This window comes from Dufourea novaeangliae, unplaced genomic scaffold (genome assembly GCF_001272555.1).
Source record: "Dufourea novaeangliae isolate 0120121106 unplaced genomic scaffold, ASM127255v1 scaffold1, whole genome shotgun sequence".
NCBI classification, from domain to species: domain Eukaryota; kingdom Metazoa; phylum Arthropoda; class Insecta; order Hymenoptera; family Halictidae; genus Dufourea; species Dufourea novaeangliae.
Window position 1 is genome coordinate 3,370,237 of NW_015373885.1, and position 21,301 is coordinate 3,391,537.

General features: G+C 35.8%; 1 protein-coding gene across 2 annotated transcripts in view; it reads left to right on the forward strand.

Moving 5' to 3' along the window:
- LOC107193985 (FK506-binding protein 2) overlaps nt 1–17,418 on the forward strand; it is a 199,553-nt gene extending 182,135 nt beyond the window's left edge. Inside the window, exons 3-4 of one of the 2 annotated variants that reach the window (XM_015583537.1) lie at nt 9,191–9,315; nt 16,104–17,418. In XM_015583537.1, coding sequence (XP_015439023.1) covers nt 9,191–9,315; nt 16,104–16,292 — 314 coding nt within the window. In that variant the 3' untranslated portion in view covers nt 16,293–17,418. The remainder of the gene's footprint in view (nt 1–9,190; nt 9,316–16,103) is intronic. The other variant, XM_015583546.1, reaches the window with a different exon arrangement.
- The last annotated feature ends 3,883 nt before the right edge of the window (nt 17,419–21,301 follow it).

The following is a 21,301-nucleotide window of genomic DNA, read 5'->3' on the forward strand; positions in this document are numbered from 1 at the left end:
AAAAAAAAGTAAGCTTAAACTCTGTACGATAAAACCCCGCATTTCTCAGTGCGTGAAAACCGAGAACGTTGGAATTAGCTTCCGCGACTACACCTTACACTTACATTTGTAAAACCTTTACTTATTGAATATACTGTGGCGGCACTACCTCTTACATTCGCAACAGTAGTAGTTCCAGTCTAGAGTTTGCCGCCAAAATACTTTTATACGTTTATTTATATTTATAATTCAGTGTTGTTCATTTCAACTCTAGAATAACATTTAAATTCCCAGCTAGAAGCGAACCCACAAAGGCACACTTTTACCGCTCGAAGTGTACCGAATTCTTCAAAGTTACGAGGCCCATACTAACAATCCTAGTGGCTTCCTGAGATGAAATAGGCTCGGGTTCGTCCACGAAAATTTTACCTAGTGGCTCCCTGTGATGAAATAGGCATAGGTTCGTACACGACTATTAACCTCCTAGTGGCTTCCTGTGATGAAATGGGCACAGATTCGTCCACGTAATAAACTCTATTAAACTAAACTCGTCATTTCCTCGGCTCTCGCAGCCGCTTAGCCCTGGCTCGTAACAATTATACAAATCTTATTACATATATGAAATATTTTAATAGAAATGTTTCAACTCCTATTTTGTTCATTTTCTTTTCAACGTTCCTAACAAGTTTAGGAATCTTAAACGACATCTGGAAATTGCATTAAACAATTAACGTCTGTTCCATCAACCAATAAGAACACCAAAACAATTGATATCTAATACCTAAAATTTTAATAAACGACATTCTACGATAATGTGTTACATCATGATTTTTAATAACAATTCGAGGACATTTGGAATCAGTTTCACAATCGACAGGACGGAGATTTTTCGAAAAGTTTCGTCAGAACAGTGATCTTCGGTACACCGAGAAATTGTTCACAGCGTCTCTAGGTCGGAATGCTGTGTGTGTGGTTCTTTGTTGCGTAAAAACGTGTAATGAGAAGTAACAATGTTCGAGGGCTTAGCCGCCCGAGCGTCGTAAATGCGGTCTACACGTTTTATGGTTAATTAACTTCTTCAACGGATAAGACGGGTTCGCTCGTTTCTTTTCTAAAAAAATCTATTCCCACAGCCCTGTTTGCGGTTCGTCTGCGACATTTGTTGAAGTTCGTTAGTTAATCCGCTTGGAATTTTGTTAACGTCTCTGAAGATATTTTAGTAACTTGTCCCCTTTTCAAAATAATTCGACCGTTACGTGATTAAATAAAACACAGAGGATTTTTGTATTTCAACTCCGTTCAATTTTTCTACTTTACCTGGCTGGTTTGTTGCGTCTAATTGAAGTTGTATTCTATTAATACACGCAGAGTATACCGGATAAGAATAATTTTGGGGAGGATTTAATTCATCATTTGATTCAATTGTAATTTTTAAAATCATTCGCTTGCGTTTTAGTTTTTAATTTCATTTGCTTTCATTTTAATTGACATTTCAGAATACATTTATATTTGAACTTAAAAACTATTTTAACAACATAAATAGCAAAGGACTTAATAAAAATTAGAAGGTATTTCTTTTATCATTTTTGGAATCCACCGAAGTCCTTAATAAAATCTACAAATTTTTATGTCATTTCAATTTCCATAAATCAGTCAACACAAACCTACATTCGCGTAAATATTAGGGGTGTGCGGGTACCCGACCAGTCGGGTTGGGTTGGTAAAAGTAGAGCGGGTTCGAGCGGGTACTCGACACATACGAATGTTTGGGTAGCTTGATCGTCGCGAGTAGTTTGACCGTCTCGGGTAGTTTGACCGTCTCGGATAACTTGATCCTGTCGGGCTGGCTGCGGTAAAGTAAAGAGGTAAAATCATATATGTTCCATGTAAAATAAAGATTATATCGAGGGAAGTTTAATCTGAATAAATAAATGTGTTACAAATATTATTTTCTCTTATGAAAGTTATAAAGATTTTGCATATGCTTGCCGCGTAATTAATTATCTAAAAAGGAATACATACATATACCAAGGATCGCATTATAAACGTAATACGGATCGAATCTCGAGTATCGGAAGAACTAGAACTCGTCCGAGCCTGGCTGACTTTTCCTGATCTAACCCGAACGTGTCGGGCTTGCCCGGGCAGCCAGCCCGACACGATCAAGCTACCCGACATTCGTATGTGTCGGGTCCCCGCTCGAACCCGCTCTACTTTTACCAACCCAACCCGACTGGTCGGGTACCCGTAATTTCGGGTACCCGCACACCCCTAGTAAATATCCATAGTCTACGCATGAACGATATTCCTGCAATTCATAGTGAAACTTCGTTTAATTCATCGGATTATTCAATTATCAGCCAACGACAAAAACATAAATTTCGATAATTGATACCGCGATGAAAGGGTTGGCCACAAATTACTTCGAACCGTTCTCTTCCCCCAGTATTCGTTCACACGAAGAAAAAACAAAACAATACACTGATTAGTTTCAGCGTTGTTCCCCGGTCGCCTATAACACTAACTGATATCTACACCCTGTAAAGACTGGAAACAGCCCGGTCTCGGTATAACGTGGAGCGGAATGAACGAGGCAGGTTGGACGCCGGAGAGCATTTCGGGTCGCCAGTGATCGCGGAACAAAACTGTTTGCCCTGCCGGATAACAGCGAAAAGAAAGAGGCTAAGGAGGAAATTGCGTACAAAGAAAAAGGAATTTGATTCCATCTGTCCTCGATGTTGGAACCACTGAGAACGGGAAACTTTCCCGACATTCAACCCCCTCGTGCCACAGCGGTCGTTCAATTTTCTAAGGGAAAGGGCACGATTCCGTTGTCCCTACGCGAAACCGTTGTCCCCCGTATTAATCGCGATCGTTTAAGTAGTGATTAATTGGCCAGCATATTCATTAGGGCCCTGCTCAATCGCGACGAGATCGTCCATAATTGATACTGCGCGTGGTGCACGCGAATCAAGCGTGTACAGTGTGGTTTTGTTAAGGGGATTCATGTATTTCGAGCTATTTTCGTGCCCATCTCTGTACAAGGTGGACCACGAAACTTGATCAGCTTAGATTATTCTACTACTAACTGTTCGATCAAAATTTTGTTTAACTAGTATAACATGATTTAAGGTGATTGTACCAAATATTTTGTCAACCCTTTTTTTCAGAGGTTTTCAAGGTCACCTTTAGTATTTTATAGACAAACTTATCATTTTTTTACGTCCACCTTCTAGCGGATACTGAGACGAATTCGGCAAGCATCATAACAAACTATTTTGTTTCTTCTAAACCAAAGGAACATTTAGACAATGTCATCTACCTTAATTAAAACGATGTTCAAAATGGTGTCCATTAATTGCAATACACAGGCGTAAACGGTTAAGAAATGACTGCTTAGTTCTATTTATGACGTCTGTACTGATAAGCATGCAAAACAATTTTTCGTTCAAACAGCTAGTAATAGCATAATATAAGCTGATCACGTTTCGTGATCTACCCTGTACATTGCGCAAAAGTAAACATTTTTCTTTGCATTACATACCTTTATAGTTAAATAGTTTTATTTAAAGAAACTTAAATGATACGGGCGTTTTAATAAATGTACACTACTGGCCAAAAGTATGGGACCAGACCTGACAATTAATTAAAGGAAGGGATTATTCTACAAATATTTGGTAAAAGAAATGTGGTAAAATTGATTGGTCGGTAGCGTATTTGCAATAGATACAGAATGCACACTTAATGTATTTATAGCATACGTGATGGTATAAAATTCAGTATATTGAAAAATATAATAAACTTTAGTACGGTTTTTATTTTATTTTGAAACTGACAGAACTGTTAATACAGTAAACAGGTTTCTATTTGTTTCTGGTTTCCATAAATGAATTCCTACAGATCGATATTTGGATAAACATCCGAAGTGTAATAATGTATGCCTTTGCTACACGTAAATAGAAAAGGAGACTTCTATTGAGTGCTAACGAAGCTGCAGTGGTTATTCAATCTCAGACTTTTTTAAGTTAGTTTTTCTATGAAGATATCTAAGAAGTTAAGAATGAAATACAAATTTTTATTAAGGCGCATACGTTGAGTTCATAAATAGAATTTTGTATTGCTTGCCAGTAGATGTGAGTGTGTGTGAAGATTAAATATTCATAAAAGCAATGTAGCATATTATTATATTGATTAGAATCAGTTTGAAACTTTCGCCACGTGTTTGACTTGGTACCTATTACAAGGCAAAGGATTAATGATAATCACAAACATTGCAGTTTTAGTGTATGTACTGACAAAGCAAGTACATAATAACAATCGATGATACATAATGAATAAAAAATTTAAGATAAATGAAATAAAGTTAATAAATAACTAACGATGATAGTTAAAAGAAATAAAAAAATGATGATTTGTGTAAAGAGTCTCACACACAGATTGATGTGGCGTAGAAGTCATTTACGAGCCTTTTTACGAGTAACATTTACGAGAAAGTGCACATTACTTGAAAATCGTCCTACTTATAAAATGGAATCGAATTTATTTTCGATTGCATTGCCCGGTTCACAAACGGTGTTAAACCCTTAATCGGAGTGGCTCACAAGTAGCTCGAAAATCGCAAATCCGATTTCTCTCGTTCAACATTTTAATACGACGGCGAAACAAGTATTTTGCTATGAAAATTACTTGAATTGCCTAATAAAATGGTCAATATTTCATATTTGTGTGAGTCGAGAAAAAATGTCATATTATCTAGGAACAAATATAATAATAAGAAAAATTTCTTTTTTGAAAACATGTCTAGTTTTCGAATTGTCAGTGTCGTCAAGATTATTTTGTTTTTGATATTCTGCATTATACCTGACAAATAGAAAAGTCCCTCAATTTTTAAAAAGCATTATCAAAATGTTAGTTTTAAGTATTGTGTATTACCGTAATACCAAACAATATAATGGATTAATATTATTTTAAATGATACTGGAATAAGTTTATACTACACGTGTAATTTTATCATTGTCCTGTAGTATTAATACCGAAAATTTATTTCAGTGTTCGAAGTAAATAATAAAATTTATAATGGACAACCGACGTTGTACCGTGTCTGTTAATAATGCTTTATTTTAAGTCAGTAACAATTTTAATTACCGGGTAGCCAGAAACAAAATTTGTACCTAAATGCTCAATACATATAATTTAATTCTGCGGTGTACATACATATTTCGAGCGTATACAAAACCTTGATATGCATTAATCAATCAACGATGTATCGTTACGAATACCATTTGAAGTATGTATTGCTATTACCAACATCTTAAGGCCTTGGTATTAACTTACGCCTGAATATAATTTCGTTCTCTTTGGTGGTTGTATGAATTCTTCAATGGTTCATTAAAATATAAAATATTTATACACTGTTAATATTTATTACCAAACCGCGGATGTTTATACAAATACCGGTCTTCAAGGATTCATTTACGGAAACTGAAAACAAACAGAACTTTGTTCACTGTATTGAAGGTGCTACTGAATACGATTAAAATAAAAATCATATTAAAATTTATTAATCCTCTTAGTACACTGAATTTCAGACAATTGGGTATGCTGTAGATACATGAAATGTGCAGTCTATTATATGTATGTTTATATTATATAGGGTGGGGCATTTAAAACAGGTCACCTGAATAACTGGTTTGTTTTTGGAGATCGAAGAAACTGTATCAGACCAAAATTATTTGGTATCGAGAGGCTCATAATCTAATGTTACTAATTTATTGGTAGGTGGACGCGTCAAGGAGATATGAAGGTCAACTCTGTTTTGTTAAATGTAACGGTATGGTCTTTTACTTATATTCTGATAGAGTGTTTCAAGGCGAATAGAATGACTTATTATGAAGGTCATGCAAAGTCACTCAAGGTCAACTGCAAGAGAAAACAGATTATCATACAGATAAACACACATTCAATCACATTGTAAGCACGTAATGTTACAGAATTTCTGAACAAGAAATGTGGAGATCGTTGGATCGGTCGATCAGGAAGTAACAAATGGCCGGAACGTTCCCCAGACCTGAGACCTTAAGATTTTTATTTGTGGGGAAAATTAAACGAACAAATATACCGCGAAAAATCAACAACCAAAGTTAACATGCAAGAACATATAAAAAGAGTTTGCTCTATAATAGATACAAATGAAATTTGTCAGGCAGTATTATCAGTATTGCAACGCTTTTGACTATGTATCCATGTTCAATATCGCCATTTTGAACACTTGTACTAGCTGTGAGTATTTACATAAATAATATGTTACATGTAAATCGTCGAAGTGTTCGAAGAATGTTTTGAGATAATCAGTTTTCTCTTGAAGTTAACCTTGAGTGACCTTGAATGACCTTCATAATAAGTCATTGTATTCGCCTTGAAACACTCTATCAGAATATAAGTGAAAGACCATACCGTTCCATTTAACAAAACAGAGTTGACCTTTATATCTCCTTGACGCGTCCGCCTACCAATAAATTAGTAACATCAGATTATGAGCCCCTCGATACCAAATAAGTTTAGTCTGATGCATTTTCTTCTATCTCCAAAAACAAGCGAGTCATTCAGGTGACCTGTCTTAAATGTAGTCAATAAAACCCTGTATTTGTTGTATTCTATAGCTACAAATGGGAAGAAAGTTTTACACATATTAATATTAGAATGTTTTTGTTTTTGTACTTTCCATCTGTATACATTATGTTCGATGATGTATATTGAATATCTAGAACCACTTACGCTCTATATTTACTTTTTTTCTACGTTATGTACCAACTCACGGTTATTTTATTTTAGTATCTATCACGTACCTTTAATACAAACGTTCCTAATCGAGCAATCGTATAGATCTTAAGTTCAGACTCATTTTTAATAAATAGACATACTAATATATTAGTAATAACATATAAATAATATTCAGTTTTATTAAAATCTTTATTCTACTGCGATTTGCCGATTAGAAGATGCTATGAATGTAATATGAACATCCACAGTTTAGTACATAATATGTAAATGTATCTAGCGTATAAAGATTGATTGTTAAATGATATCATATTAAATCTATATACAACCCACAAATGATCATCAGACACAAAATATTTATGCAAATTCTCATTTTCATAGATTAGTTTGCAACAACTCCAAACTCGTTTTATTAATTAATACATAGAATTCCTTGACGGGTGATCGGCGACATCGGAATCAATTATATCAGTTGTTTCATGTAAATGGCAGTATTCGTAACATTTACAACATTATTAATTTGATAGTATAAACCGATATCTTTAGTATAACAAATAATATGACAACACAGCTCAATTCAATAATTACGTATGAACATGTACGTATGAACATTTTACTACTATAGGACATATAAAAATCGATCACTAGTTAATCATGTTCACGGGTTCACTAACATAAAACTAAAATGAGATATTTTATTAATGCAAACGTTCTTACGTCACTGTCTCCCACACAATCAGTATGTACATCATGAATTCATAAAATCCATAGTCCAATAATCACTTCGTCGATCATTCCTCGATTTCGTTCAATAAAAAAAAAAAGATCACCCAATTATCGTCGATATTTCCCTTCAACGTTCGCTCGTACAGAAGGAATCATGATTGGTAGTAAATGTCAGTGGCAAGAGGTCCGTCATACGTTATTGACGAAGGGTGGAGAACACGGGAGGGGGGGGGGGGGGGTTCGTGCGGCAGGGCCGTATGGATAGTCGACGGGCAAATAATAGAAAAGCCGCGGCAATCGTCTTTCGTCAGCACTGACAGAGACGTATTGGATTTTTATTGGGTTTCGAGCAATCAATGCGGTCGTCGCGTGTCGTCCTGCTCCACGGATCACTGAAACATAATGGAAAATCAGGAACGTTGGAGAGAAGCCCCTCCCCTGTCCCCCTCCATGTCTCTTCAGTCTCGATATATCCTCGGTACCGTTTACGCGATATTAACCACAAATAGTAGACCATAAGGTATCGAAGTACTATTTCCAATTGGTTTTTCATCGTCTCCCATGCCGTTTTAATCAATTTTACACTGAATTTTCGGCTATAGTTGTATGAAAATTGGACTCGAAGTGGTCCTCTCACGATTTACCAGTTTTGTTTACTGGATCATCGAAAGATCATAGTGAAAAGACTGTTATTAGGTGTACCAATAAGTAATCCACTATTTCTTTACGAAATCGGTATTTGTTTCTATAGATGTAAAGAATCTATATGGGGGTTCATAAAAATGTGCGACACTTTTACAGGATGGATTCTGCATATCAAATTAATTGTTAGAGGAAAGTCGCAAATGAGGAGGTTGTGTTCGAGGCTTTGTTTCAGTTATTCGTTGTTGAAAATATAGGCAAAATACGGGTAAGGTGCGACTAAAATAATAATCCAAGTTCGGAGTGACGTAGACCATTCTTTTTTGATATAATTCTGCATCGACAAGGAACGCGATTACTGAGCAATTAGCGAGAAATAAATTGTTTAATTTAATGCTTCATTGCACGGTGGTGCTATTTGGAACGTGAGAGTTGCAACGTGTAATTAACGGGTGGTCGTGTTGAATTTAAGGAAGCAGGAATTGTTACCTTCGGGAAGAACGTCTGTACAAACTTTATTCGATTTTTTTTGTTGGCGAATCGATTGCAATCGATTATTAACGTGTGAAATGTCTATCCTAAACATAAGATGTATTCGACGTGACTGTACGTATTCAATTATTTCTCACTTTAATGTCATCTGTATCATAGTTACATCACTGTATAAAGAAATGCAAGAAAAAATTGGGGAATGTACATAAAAATGGTACTACCACGAAATGATAATTGTACCACCCAGACTGAACACATGAATCTATAGATCAAAATAAAATAAAATTCATAATAATGTTCTTTCGACGTTTTCTTCTCGATAAAGTCAAGAAACAGATGACATTACATGCAAGAACAAATCGAAAATGTAAAATAAAATTGTTGCATATGTAGCTTCATATACATTACAAGTTAATTTCTTGTTAATTAATTATTACAGTACATATGTATACATATATGTATAGTTGTATCGGTATTATTGACATCTGTCAATATTAATACAAAACTATTAATTCGAGGAAAAGTTCGAAGAAAGCAGAGCATTTACCAATTGATCGAACATTTCTGATTTCAGGTGCTACCTTGTTGTTCGACGTTGAACTGATCAACATCAGCAACTCTCCCCCGACCGCCAATGTATTCAAAGAGATCGACAGCGACCGCGACAACCAATTGTCTCGCGAGGAGGTGAGAGCAATGGCAAGATCATTTTTAATTTTTTTCTAAGGGTCATTCCTGGTGATGGTAGTAGATAAAAGATTTACGTGAAAGATAAACAAATGTTCTAACAATCTTACACGTACTATACATAAATTCTGAATGTCTCTAACCAGGCATGGCTTCCAAAATTTCAACTAACAATTGGATCAATTACGAACAGTATTTATAACTCTTGTTAAATTAATTTGTTCGTGTTACAATTTTCTATGCATGTTGTTAACGTTACTATTGATCTAATGTTTTTAATTATAGCCGATAGAAGACCCTCAGAAATTAAATTAGAAAGTTTTGTCCTCGTGACTTGTTTTCCATAGTTTCTTTAATGTACAGGGTGTCTTCAAATTAAATAGTCCATTCTTACCAGTGTATTTCCAAATATGTATATATACTCAGAAACAAAACAAGATGTTATATAAATAAATTAGGTTATACAGTAACTATTTCTAGGCTCAGTCTAGTCTTTGTATCACTTGTGACATTTTTACTTAATTTTACTATAATTCTTTTTATTTGTTTTCGGTTCTCAGTTATTTCCCTTTCTTCTTCTTTTTTCGTTTTTTGTTGTATATTTTCCCCATGATCAAATAAAGATCTTATTATTATAATGGTATTTCTTATTCTTATTAACCAGAAAATTTTCTTTTTATAAAAGTGTAAATATTTTCTTACCTCAATTACAAATTTGATTACGTATGTTCGTTCTTGTATAACACTGATTGACGCAAGTTATAATAAACATTTTTCTTTTCCTATTGTCACCGTAAATAAATTAAATAAATATCACTGACTTATTCATTTACCATTCTAGACCTAACTGCCTGCCTGTTAAACATTGTTATTACAATTTTTTAGTCAAACATTTATAAACGAATTTTTATATAACATTTTTACTATTTATATTCGTAGAAAGTACTGTGAAGCTTTGAATGTTTAATTTGGAGACACCTGGTGTGTAATCTGTAAGTTGTGATCAAAGCAAAATCAAAGTCTGACGAATTTTTTCGTCCCAATACTATTGCTATAGCCGACTCAGGCTTTTTTTGACAAGCATTCGGTTTGGCAACTCGTTTGATTCATCTCGTAAGGGTTTTTTTCCAACAAATCAAAGAGTAGACCAATCACGACGTCGCTAGTTGTCAGGTTTATCTGCGCGTACAAGTACAAAGGATTAACATCTACACATTTTGCATCCAGCGGGCTGGCTCGCAGCTCGAAACGATTTTTCGGTATTTTTTTTAACTGTAACGAGCAACGCAATCGTGTTCCATTTTTTTTGCACCGCCGCGTGTAGCGCTACATTCATCTTAATCACCGAAAAACGTTACGAATTTAACAGATATTTCTTGTCGAGCGTGTACCATTCACATGAACAAAACCAAAAATTATTCTTTTGTTAAAAACGTTTTATAACATTTTATTACGAAAGGAAAACGTGTGATTACTCAGATTTATTTAATAGTTATGAATCTTTTTTATTGGTGCTGCTATATACATCAAAATAAATACCGAAAACTTTTGTTTTGTAGTGTTGTATTTAAAATAAAGAGAAGGAATTAAAAAAGTATATCTCCAATGTAATTTCGAGCTACAATATTTCCTTAGATCTTTTCATACGCTTAATACAAGTGAATTTTAATATTTCAACAATACCCCGTCAATGGGACATTTCTATTCGTTGAAAACAGTTTAATTTTCTTGAAAATGTAATATTAAAAACTCATTTGAAGCTATGTTCTCTTTATTTCAAACTCTCTAGCAATTTGCCCTTTTTACATTAATGGTTTAATAAATTCACTTAAAAACTATGCTGTATTATAAGAAAATGCTCAGTTATATTTACTTGAAATATAATTGACAAGGGAAGGTTCTGAACTCGAAAATTCTAAGTTTAATGAAAATGCGCATTAATGATGAGCATATTGAACTATGTCTTTTCATGCACGTTTTCACTTTGAAGGGGTGAAATCAGCCCTCAAAGTTTTCGTGTTTTTTCGTTTCCTTAATATAACTTTGTAACGGTACAAAATACAGAAATGTCTCGATATGTGTGAGTCGATTTGCTCACGATAAGTGTGAAGTCGTCACCCCTACCATTATAAAATATTTAAAAATGAAAATAAACGAGTTCATTGCGGGTTGCTGCGACGCATTGTCATGACTGTGGTGTTTTCTCTCGCGACGGCATGATCAACGATCTAATGGAAAATTCAGTAAACATATTTTTGTATCTGTAAGTATCTCATGCAGGTAACTGTTGTGAGCATAACATAAAACTGGAATACATTAGAATAGTATTTTTTGCAATATGTTTCACGCTTCCGAAAATTCTCCGTGATAGTGAAACATGTCGAAGAAATGGTTGAAACATAAAATCTTGTTGCGCTATGAACAACGAATAACAGCAGTTGCTTCCCAGATGGAACATGTAGGTGTATGTGTCATATCTTCATTCGTAAATGTAAAATCTACAGAATGTTTAAAAGTTTGTTTGTTGGATATATATCCACTTTTATACCATGTACATATATCTAAATAAATTATTATATCTTGGTGCAGATAATTGATTACGGATTAACGATTGTAAGTTTATTATACAGGGTGTCTCAGCTAACTTGATCACATCGAATAATGAAACGAATTTTCAGAAGCGTGAAACATATTGCAAAAAATACTATTCTAATGTATTCCAGTTTTATGTTATGCTCACAACAGTTACCTGCATGAGACACTTACAGATGCAAAAATATATTTACTGAATTTTCCATTAGCTCGTTGCTCATGCCGTCGCGAGAGAAAACGCCACAGTTATGACAAAGCGTCGCAGCAAGCCACAATGTACTCGTTTATTTTGATTTGTAAATATTGTATAAGTCATTTAATAAAATTCCACATGTAAAACTTGCTGCAAATTACAATATATGAATGACACAAGATAGCACGTATATACTTAACACTAGAACTACCGACGATAAACGCATATTTGCTTCGATCGGTGGATAAACGTGAAAAACTTTTGTAAATTTAGAAATTTAGAAATTAACCAATTACTTCACTTTCATATCGTAATAAAAGGTGCAGAAGATCTGAGAAAATGTATTGTTATTACATTTTAATCGTCGTTGGAAGAGTGTATTGACAAGTCATTTTGACTTGCTTGGTAGTTCTAGTGTTAAGTATACGTATATGTACAAAAGTGGAAAATTGTTTTTGCAAATAAAAAAATTTATAAAAATGATATGCTTTCATAATTCAATGAACTATTGATAAATGTACTTTCGTTCCATGCAATGACTATCTCTGCCTGCTACTCTTAAGAATTTATATGTAAAATAACAAAAAATCATTTTGTTTATAAATGACGCATCGTTGAAAATTTTTCTTTCAGTAGCGTCATAGATCATAAAAAACTGAACAATTTTTGTACTTATAGTTTTGCTCTATCTCGTACCGTTACAAAGTTATATTAAGGAAATGAAAAAATGCGAAAACTTTAAGGGCTGATTTCACCCCTTCAAAGTGAAAACGTGCATGAAAAAAAAATTACTCCAAATATAGTCTAATATCAGTATTTTCGGGTTCGCAACCTTTCCTTGTGAGTAAATGGTAGTCTATACATAGCTATGTTTCATCCTTCAATTATTTTTAGATACTTCTTTTAAAATTTAATTTAAATTCGTATAATCTTGTGACACTACTAGATTATTGCAGAATAAATATCGTTTCTCAACGCGTTCCATTTCAGCTATCTTAAAATAATTAAACATGGGATCAAGAACTGTCTAACTCGGTGGGGAGAATTTGTCCATTAAAATGGATCTTGCATCACTTAAACATAATTTGTAATCATTTGAAAACGTCATTCATTACAATCTAATAACCACACATATCGTCTAATTCATCTAATCCAACAAACTATAAAATTATTTAGCCCTTCCTATGTTACTAACGTGTAAACACGTCCAAGAAATGATACACTGTAAACACCATGGACGTGTTTATGCGTTCTTTGAATCGGTCATCTCCAGCGCTATTTGATTTAACATATAAACAAATCATGAAGTATACCGTTGCGTTGTCTAAAAAATATTCAATGCTGAGATGTACCACAAACAGGGAAATACTCCGTATATGATCCGGGACACATTCATTAAAAGTAAAGAAACTTCAAGGGGTGACTTAGTATGTCAAAATAAAACGAAAATCAAGAATGACAAAGTTGTGTCGGAGGCTTCGTTTTCAAGTTAATAACAGTTACAAATTCGGGCCAGAAAAACCTGAAACCAGGCAATCTGCGTATAAGCGGTAAGCTTAGGGTACGACAGCACCGACGCGTACACTGGCGTCGCCTAAAAAAATATGCTTTTACCTCGTAGCCAAAAATGTGATATGTAACACCTACACTCGAGCCTGGACTATTATCTTGCGACACTTCATAAAAAAGGCATGTACGAAACGTTGCGCGAAATTAAATCTAGTTACTCTATCAGTTCCTCAAGGAAGACCACAGCATACGCAGATACACACACACAGAATAAACACTAAAGAAACTTAAGTAATCTAAACTTAAAGTAATCTAAAACTCACTATAATAAATGAATTAAATTAATAAGTACTATACTGAATTAAATTAATAAGTACTATATGAATTAAATTAATAAGTACTATACTAACACACACAGAGAATAAACACTAAAGAAACTTAAGTAATCTAAACTTAAAGTAATCTAAAACTCACTATAATAAATGAATTAAATTAATAAGTACTATACTAAAAGTTGTACTAACTAGGCGAGGTTGAATTAAACTAACACTTACTATATTAAATTAAGTTAATACTCGGTACTCATAAGAAATACAGATGCTTTTCGTCGAAGGGTATTGCGTGCCAAGTAGATGTGCTCGCGTTGACGACTGCCATCGAACTAAGGAAACGTTACTCGAATCCCACACAAAGAATAGAAAAGTAATAAAAATATGTAAACAGGGAGTAGATATAAAACTACCTGCTTTTTTACCACGTCGGCAACGCTCGTGAATGACTTGCAGATTTTTTTCAGGCGACACCAGTGTAAATTGCTGTTAATATAATTGTTTACAAAAAGGAAAAACATCAACCGTTAAATGGTTTCATTAAAGATGGTAGAGATTACAGATTTTTGCGTACATATTGCCCTATTTAAATAACTTCCAGAAATAAATAATATTTTAATGAAAGCGACAACTAAGTAATAGAAAATGATCAAAATTATGAATTTTCCGTAACCAAACGGCTATTTCAAAACACTCCGCATTGTGACTGTCGTGCCTTACGCTTACTGTCTGTACGCAGATTGTCTGGTGTCAGGCGTTTCTGGTCCAAATGTGTACCAGTTAATATCATGAAAACGAAGCCTCGAACACAATTTCGCTATTCTTGATTTTTATTTTGTTTTGATATGTACAACCACCCCTTAAAGTTTCCGACTTCAGTAACCAAACACCCTGTATAGAACCGAAATGGTTAAAAAAAATGGTTGCTCACAAGTACCGTCATTACTAGACTGCGGATCTCTATGTAAAATTAAATTTTTACTGAACTGAATTTATATCAGAGATTTGTCTTCTTCATTAAAAGCTTTATAAGGTGCAACGTAAAGTAAAATTTATACTAATCTTTACGAAACTTCATACTGCGTTACGTTTTGTACATTCATATTTACGAGAAATGCATAAAATCCGCTGTCTAAACTCCGTTCCACGTAAAAATAACGTTTATTGGTAGAAGATCGACAAAGATAGCGAGCTACAAGCAATCGCATGCGTCCGAATCGGTCGACAGTAGTGGGGGCTGTGCAGATCGGTCGAAAACTCGTACGAGCGTGAAGTTATTTTTATATGGAACTGAGTTTAGTCATTGTACATCGTACAACCTCGAATCTGTTACGTATGAATACACTCTCGTGACCTTTGAACCCTATAGGGAGTTGGTTTGCATCCGGCTAGATTACGTAATTGCCCACGGGGTATTATGGAGTGGCCAGATTTTCTTGAAAAGTAGTTTCCGTTGAGAAACATGCGTGTCCCCCACTACTTTTAGACTCGATTTTCCGGATATAAAAAGGGACGCGTACAGCTCATCCGCGGATCATAATCATAATAGAAGTCTAGCTAGTGAGATCGAGTATTAAAGTCCTTATCAAGCATTTCTAAAAGTAAGCTAAACTCTGCATAACAAATCCCCGCATTTCTCAGTGCGTGAAAACCGAGAACGTTGGAATTAGCTTCCGCGACTACACTTTACAGTACCATTTGTAAAACCTTTACTTCATTGAATATACTTTTTACGTTCATATATTTATAATTCAGTGTTGTTCATTTCAACTCTAGAATAACATTTAAATTCCCAGCTAGAAGCGAACCCACAAAGGCACACTTTTACCGCTCGAAGTGTACCGAATTCTTCAAAGTTACGAGGCCCATACTAACAATCCTAGTGGGTCCCTGTGATGAAATAGGCACAGGTTCGTCCACGACTACCAACCACCTAGTGGCTCCCTGTGATGAAATAGGCACGGGTTCGTCCACGACATCTAAACCATCCTAGTGGCTCCCTGAGATTAAATAGGCTCGGGTTCGTCCACATAACAAACTCTAAAAAACCAAACTCGCCATTTCCTCGGCTCTCATATCCGCTTAGCCCTGGCTCGTAACAAATCACAATGATCATTACAAACTCAATCGTAATTTCGAAAACATTAAATAACCGTATTGTATTATCGTCTGCACAGGTGAGCGAATACCTGAGGAAACAGGTGTACGAGGCGGAACAGGGCGGCGCCGGCGAGAACGAGGAGGTGAAGAAATTGCTCCAGGACCACGACAAGCTCGTCGAGGAGATCTTCCAGCACGAGGACAAGGACAAGAACGGCTTCATCTCCCACGACGAGTTCAGTGGGCCGAAGCACGACGAGCTCTGAAGTCACCGTGCCGCGTCGCCGCGTCTCCGAGCACCGCGTCGCCGTCGGCGTCGTGTCTCGCGCCACCACGTGTTCACCTCCCCGCGGGATCGCCTCGTCGAGTCCCGTCCGGTCCCCGACTACCATTGCACACGGTCGTCTGGTGTGCCCGATCGATCGTTTTGCCCGTGGACCCTATCTCGAGCATCATCCCTGCCATAGACCCATGGCGCATCCACACGTCGAACATCTCGAGGAACTGGAAGTGGAGGAACACGGACATGGGGCCACCTTTCATCGGCGTGAAATCTCTCTCGTCGCACAGGACACTCGGCCAATATACACCGAATGAAAGAGAAAAGTGTCCGGTAGCATCGACCCGACCATCATAGCTTCGAAGCATCCCTTCATCGGTAAATCGCTACCGAAACGATCCTATTGACCAATAGGATCGTTTGATTAAAGATTCTTGCAAAACAGACCTTATAAATTGAAGAACCAATGCTGAAGAATTTCTCGCACGACAAGCGCGGTAAATGAACAACATTAAAAATACTGGTGGCTAAATACGATCTCCTATTTCGTGATCTTCCGATATTATTCGGAATACTTCTTCTTACGGACTGCTAGAGCTTCCTGGAGAGGATTCGACAATCCTAGTCAGACGGAACAATAGTTACAGAGAGAGGTATGACACGTTGCTCTGGGATCGACGGATCGGGGGAAGTTCAGCGGGGTCTGCGGTTTCCGGTTCGAAGAGGCTGTTGTGGATTTCCGACACTTTGGGATTGGATATACATATATATGTTTCTTGGGACACACGCGTGCGACGGGTCGGGCGATTTATGTCCTGGCGCGAAGCGAGGCTGTTCTACGCTAATATAATTCTACAAATATAGATAGAAAGAGACAAAAAGAGAGAGAGACTTTTATGAGAGGTGCAAAGAGAGAAAGGGTGTGAGAGAAAAAGATCGAATCCAATAGAGAGAGAGAGAGAGAGTGAGAGAGTGTGGTTTTTCTACGCGACTATAGATGTTAGCATTTAATTAAGCGCATCGGCGTAACGGTGCTAAAAAAAGATACTTACACGCGAAACGTTCTGTCCCTCTCTCGAGAGTTGCTTCCTTTTTAACCGTAAGCCCCCCATAACGAATTTTCACGCGAGAGCATTTTCAGGACTGGAGGGAGGATCGCGAACGAGGAGGATGCATAATCGGGATGCACGCGTGGTGGAGATGAACGGCGGTCGCGTAACACGACGCGATCACTTTTCCAATCGATCGTCGCTCTATCATTATTACACTTTTAACTGATACGTTTTTATTACTACATTATATTGTATGTTGTTAAAGTTGGACGAAGGTTAATAATAAATCGTGTGTCTCGAGCACAGTTTGTTATAATATGGTGTCTTAAGTGGTTGTTTTTTATCTGGTTGTAACCCCTCTCCTGATCCTGATGAACAGACAGCAGTATATGCATACATCTAATGGTACTGAAGATGGATGATTTGTAATAGATTTGGGTTCGGCGGATTTAATTTGAAGTAAAATATAAATTGTACTTGAAATAATTACTCGTTTTAATTAGGTAGTGTGTAAGTTTTTATCTCAGAAAGAATAAAAATTAGATATAGTATTTCGAAAATGGTTTAATTAATTTTTTCAGATAACGTAATGAATAGTTTTGAGTTTTAGACATTGCAAGAATTAACCAAGAAGTACAAACAGAGAGAAAATCAGATCACAAAGAACATATTAAATCTTATGAAACGGGTGTACATGAAAATTATTTTCTTATTCTTCAAATGCACGCAACTTCTTATTTTGGAACATCCTGTATAAAATTGAATACAAGTTTTTTCTAACTGAACAGTTAAGTTTTAAAAATATATTGGAGAAATCACCTATTTGTTTCCAATAAGTTTCAAAACCAATCTTAAAATATCTATACACCACTAAGTAATTTTTGTGATACAGTCTCTTAACCGAAATTACAAAACAAAACTATTTAATAACAATGAATTACTATCAACAACTACGAATTGTGCAACTTCATAATTGTGTTACCGAGCCAGGGTCGCGAGCAGCGCGCGAGACCGGCGGAGTAGGTTTTCTAAGGAATATGGTTTATTAGTTTGTTAGTGAGGTACGCTGGCGAATCTGACACGATGTCAGAGGGCCGCCAAGATGATTAAAAGCGAGGACGAACCCGATTCGACATCAGGGGTCACCAGGATGAGATTGTGCAGACGAATTCAGTGCGTCGCTGAGGGGCTGCGTGGAGAGTGAATAAACTGTACAGACGAACCTGATGCGAAATCACGGAGCCGCAGAAAATATTATTAGTTAAGGTGTCATGCTCGGTCAGAAATTTTCAAAAAATCGATTTTTCACTTTCTACATTTTCTTTAAGTACAACATCTCGAGAATATTCTGTGCAAGTTTCAAGGTAATCCAATTAAAAATGACTGAGTTACAGGCGTTAAAAAATGAACATTTTATGTAAGCGTAAGCTTGACTTGAAACATTAAACGCGTTTTTCTCGAAACTACATTTTTCAAATCGGTGATCAATATTTCTCGAAAATTACTGTGTCGATTTAGGTGAAGCCTTTTGCGCCTTATTTCAAATCAGAAAAACTTGTCCTTAAAGGAAGGATTCTTTTGTTCGTTCCATACTTTTCTTTTTAATTGACCAAAAACGAGTGATTTTTTAGATGAAAATCGCACTTTTTCAGGAAAACGTCCGCTATTTTGTTCCTAATCAATATTTCGAAAAACTCCACGTTCAAGGACAAGATTGGTTCTTCCATTACATAAATCTTACTGCATTTTTAATTTCAGATGAACCGTTACGAAGTTACAGTGATCACGGCAGACCACTTTTAGTGAAGAGACATCCGGGAGATCGCTCACCATTTATTTACTAATAAATATTTTTAAATAAAAAAATTACCTTATAATCTAGACACTACAATCTTTGAAACACAAACACATTTTTTGAAAAAGGTCTTATAGTTTTCGAGAAAAAAATTCCTAAAGAACACCCTTTTTTCGGCCTCCTGACTGAGCATGACCCCTTAAGCCTCGTAACTCGTTTTATAAATTTAAATATAACTCGAACGGTAAAGTTGTATCGTGTGGGAAAGGTCAACTACGACTATAACGATTACTAAACCAATGAATTTTAATAATAAAATTACTCACGTTTATTAAAGAATGTTACTTGAATATTACACAATCAGTCTTTGGTATAAGTATGTGTAGTGTAGTGTTGTCGCGGTAAAGTATTAAGTGTTGTAATATTACCAATTAAATGCTCGATGTTGAACCACTGGCAATGCGGGGACTAAGAGCGGATACCGAATAGAACTTTAATCGAACTCGCGGATTCCAGATGGTTAACTGATTATTCGAAAGGGAACTTAAGCCCGATTCTCACTGGATACGTCGACTCTTTAATGGATATAATACGTCGTGATTCTACAAGTGACTGTACTGTTCTGGCCCACGGAGGGTTAAAATTAGAGGGTTTATATAGTCCCAAAACTGGGTGGGGTTTCATTAGAATTTCCTTACAAGGAAATCTTAACAGTCGCGAGTGAATCATGATTCTGTCTCTGGTTGCTATCCAGTTGGTCGAGATTACGCTCCCCCTATTAATCGAGGAATAAACAAACGGAGTTTTAGAGCGTTTTCTGTTGCTGGGCGCGCGGTTGAATACGATTGAAAATGAAAATTATTCTCCATACGTAACAATTTAATAATTAGCTTAGGCATCGTAATACGTATAAACATTTAAGTCAAGTAAACCATGCTAAAAAAATTGATAGATTTTATTAAATTTTCTATTTTATTCTTAACGCAGTAAAGACTTTAACGGAAAAAATACATGGGTTTAATTTAAATTTCCCGAGTTAATATAGGTATCAAACAGGTGACTCTGCATATGCTTCCAGAGTTTACAAAAAACAATTTCTTTTACTTCATTACGAAGTGAAATAAATATTTCCAACGCAAACTTCGATATCCGTATTTTCCAATATCCGAAGCGTCGATCGCGCAAATAGGTACTGTAAATGAAACGGGAGGGGTAAAAAGCAGACGCAAAATGAATGATACACAGTTGCTGCTCGCAATTTTATTTCAATTCATATCCGCAGTAAATTACAATGATTACGCGTACACGCGGCGCCGTAGTACGCGACTAATAAACGTGATGATTAAGTTAATTAAGTTGCTCCTCTCATCGGACAAATCACACCGTTTCGCAAAATTCTTGTCGTCTAGATATCGAAATTCCCTACGTACGCAATCGACAATGATCGGTTTGATCGCAGACTCGAGCGATCTCCTCTCGTATCGTACGACAAATACGATTCCACTTACGAGGTTATAAAGTCGTCTTAAAAATATTCTTCGACATGGTTCATTTCATTTTCTTTCAACATTAATGGAGAAAGCAGAATATTCACCGATGGTTTAGAAGTCGTTTGAGGCACACGTTGACACGATTGTCTATTCTTCGTCTCCGTCGTTCGAACTTTTAATTGTAAACAGGCGGCCGACAATATGGCTACCATCGTTCATTTTCAAACTGTCCGCCATAGATCGTATTACATCTCAACGCGTTTCACGCTGCACGAGTCATTAACGATTCTTTGTACATTTATCAAAAGTAAAAATGTGATCGCTGATCGACTTACATTCAAGGAAAATATCCTCTAATTACACACTTGACGATCAGATCTATTTCATACGTATAAGATTAAGAATTATCTGTGTCACCAACGGAAGATTGGTGCACACAATTTATAGTGTTGCAAAAGCTTTTCAGTTTAGTCCATACAGTATTAGAAGTTAATCCTTTCAGAGTAAGAAAAGATTTTCTATTTTTTATCTTATTCACTTCTTTCAGCCAATATGTGTAGTTCTGCTTCTTCATTTCATTGAACTTTGATTGATCTCTCGATCTACCTTCTTTCATCTTTTCTGCTTTAGATTTCCACTTTACTTTTACCACACTGTT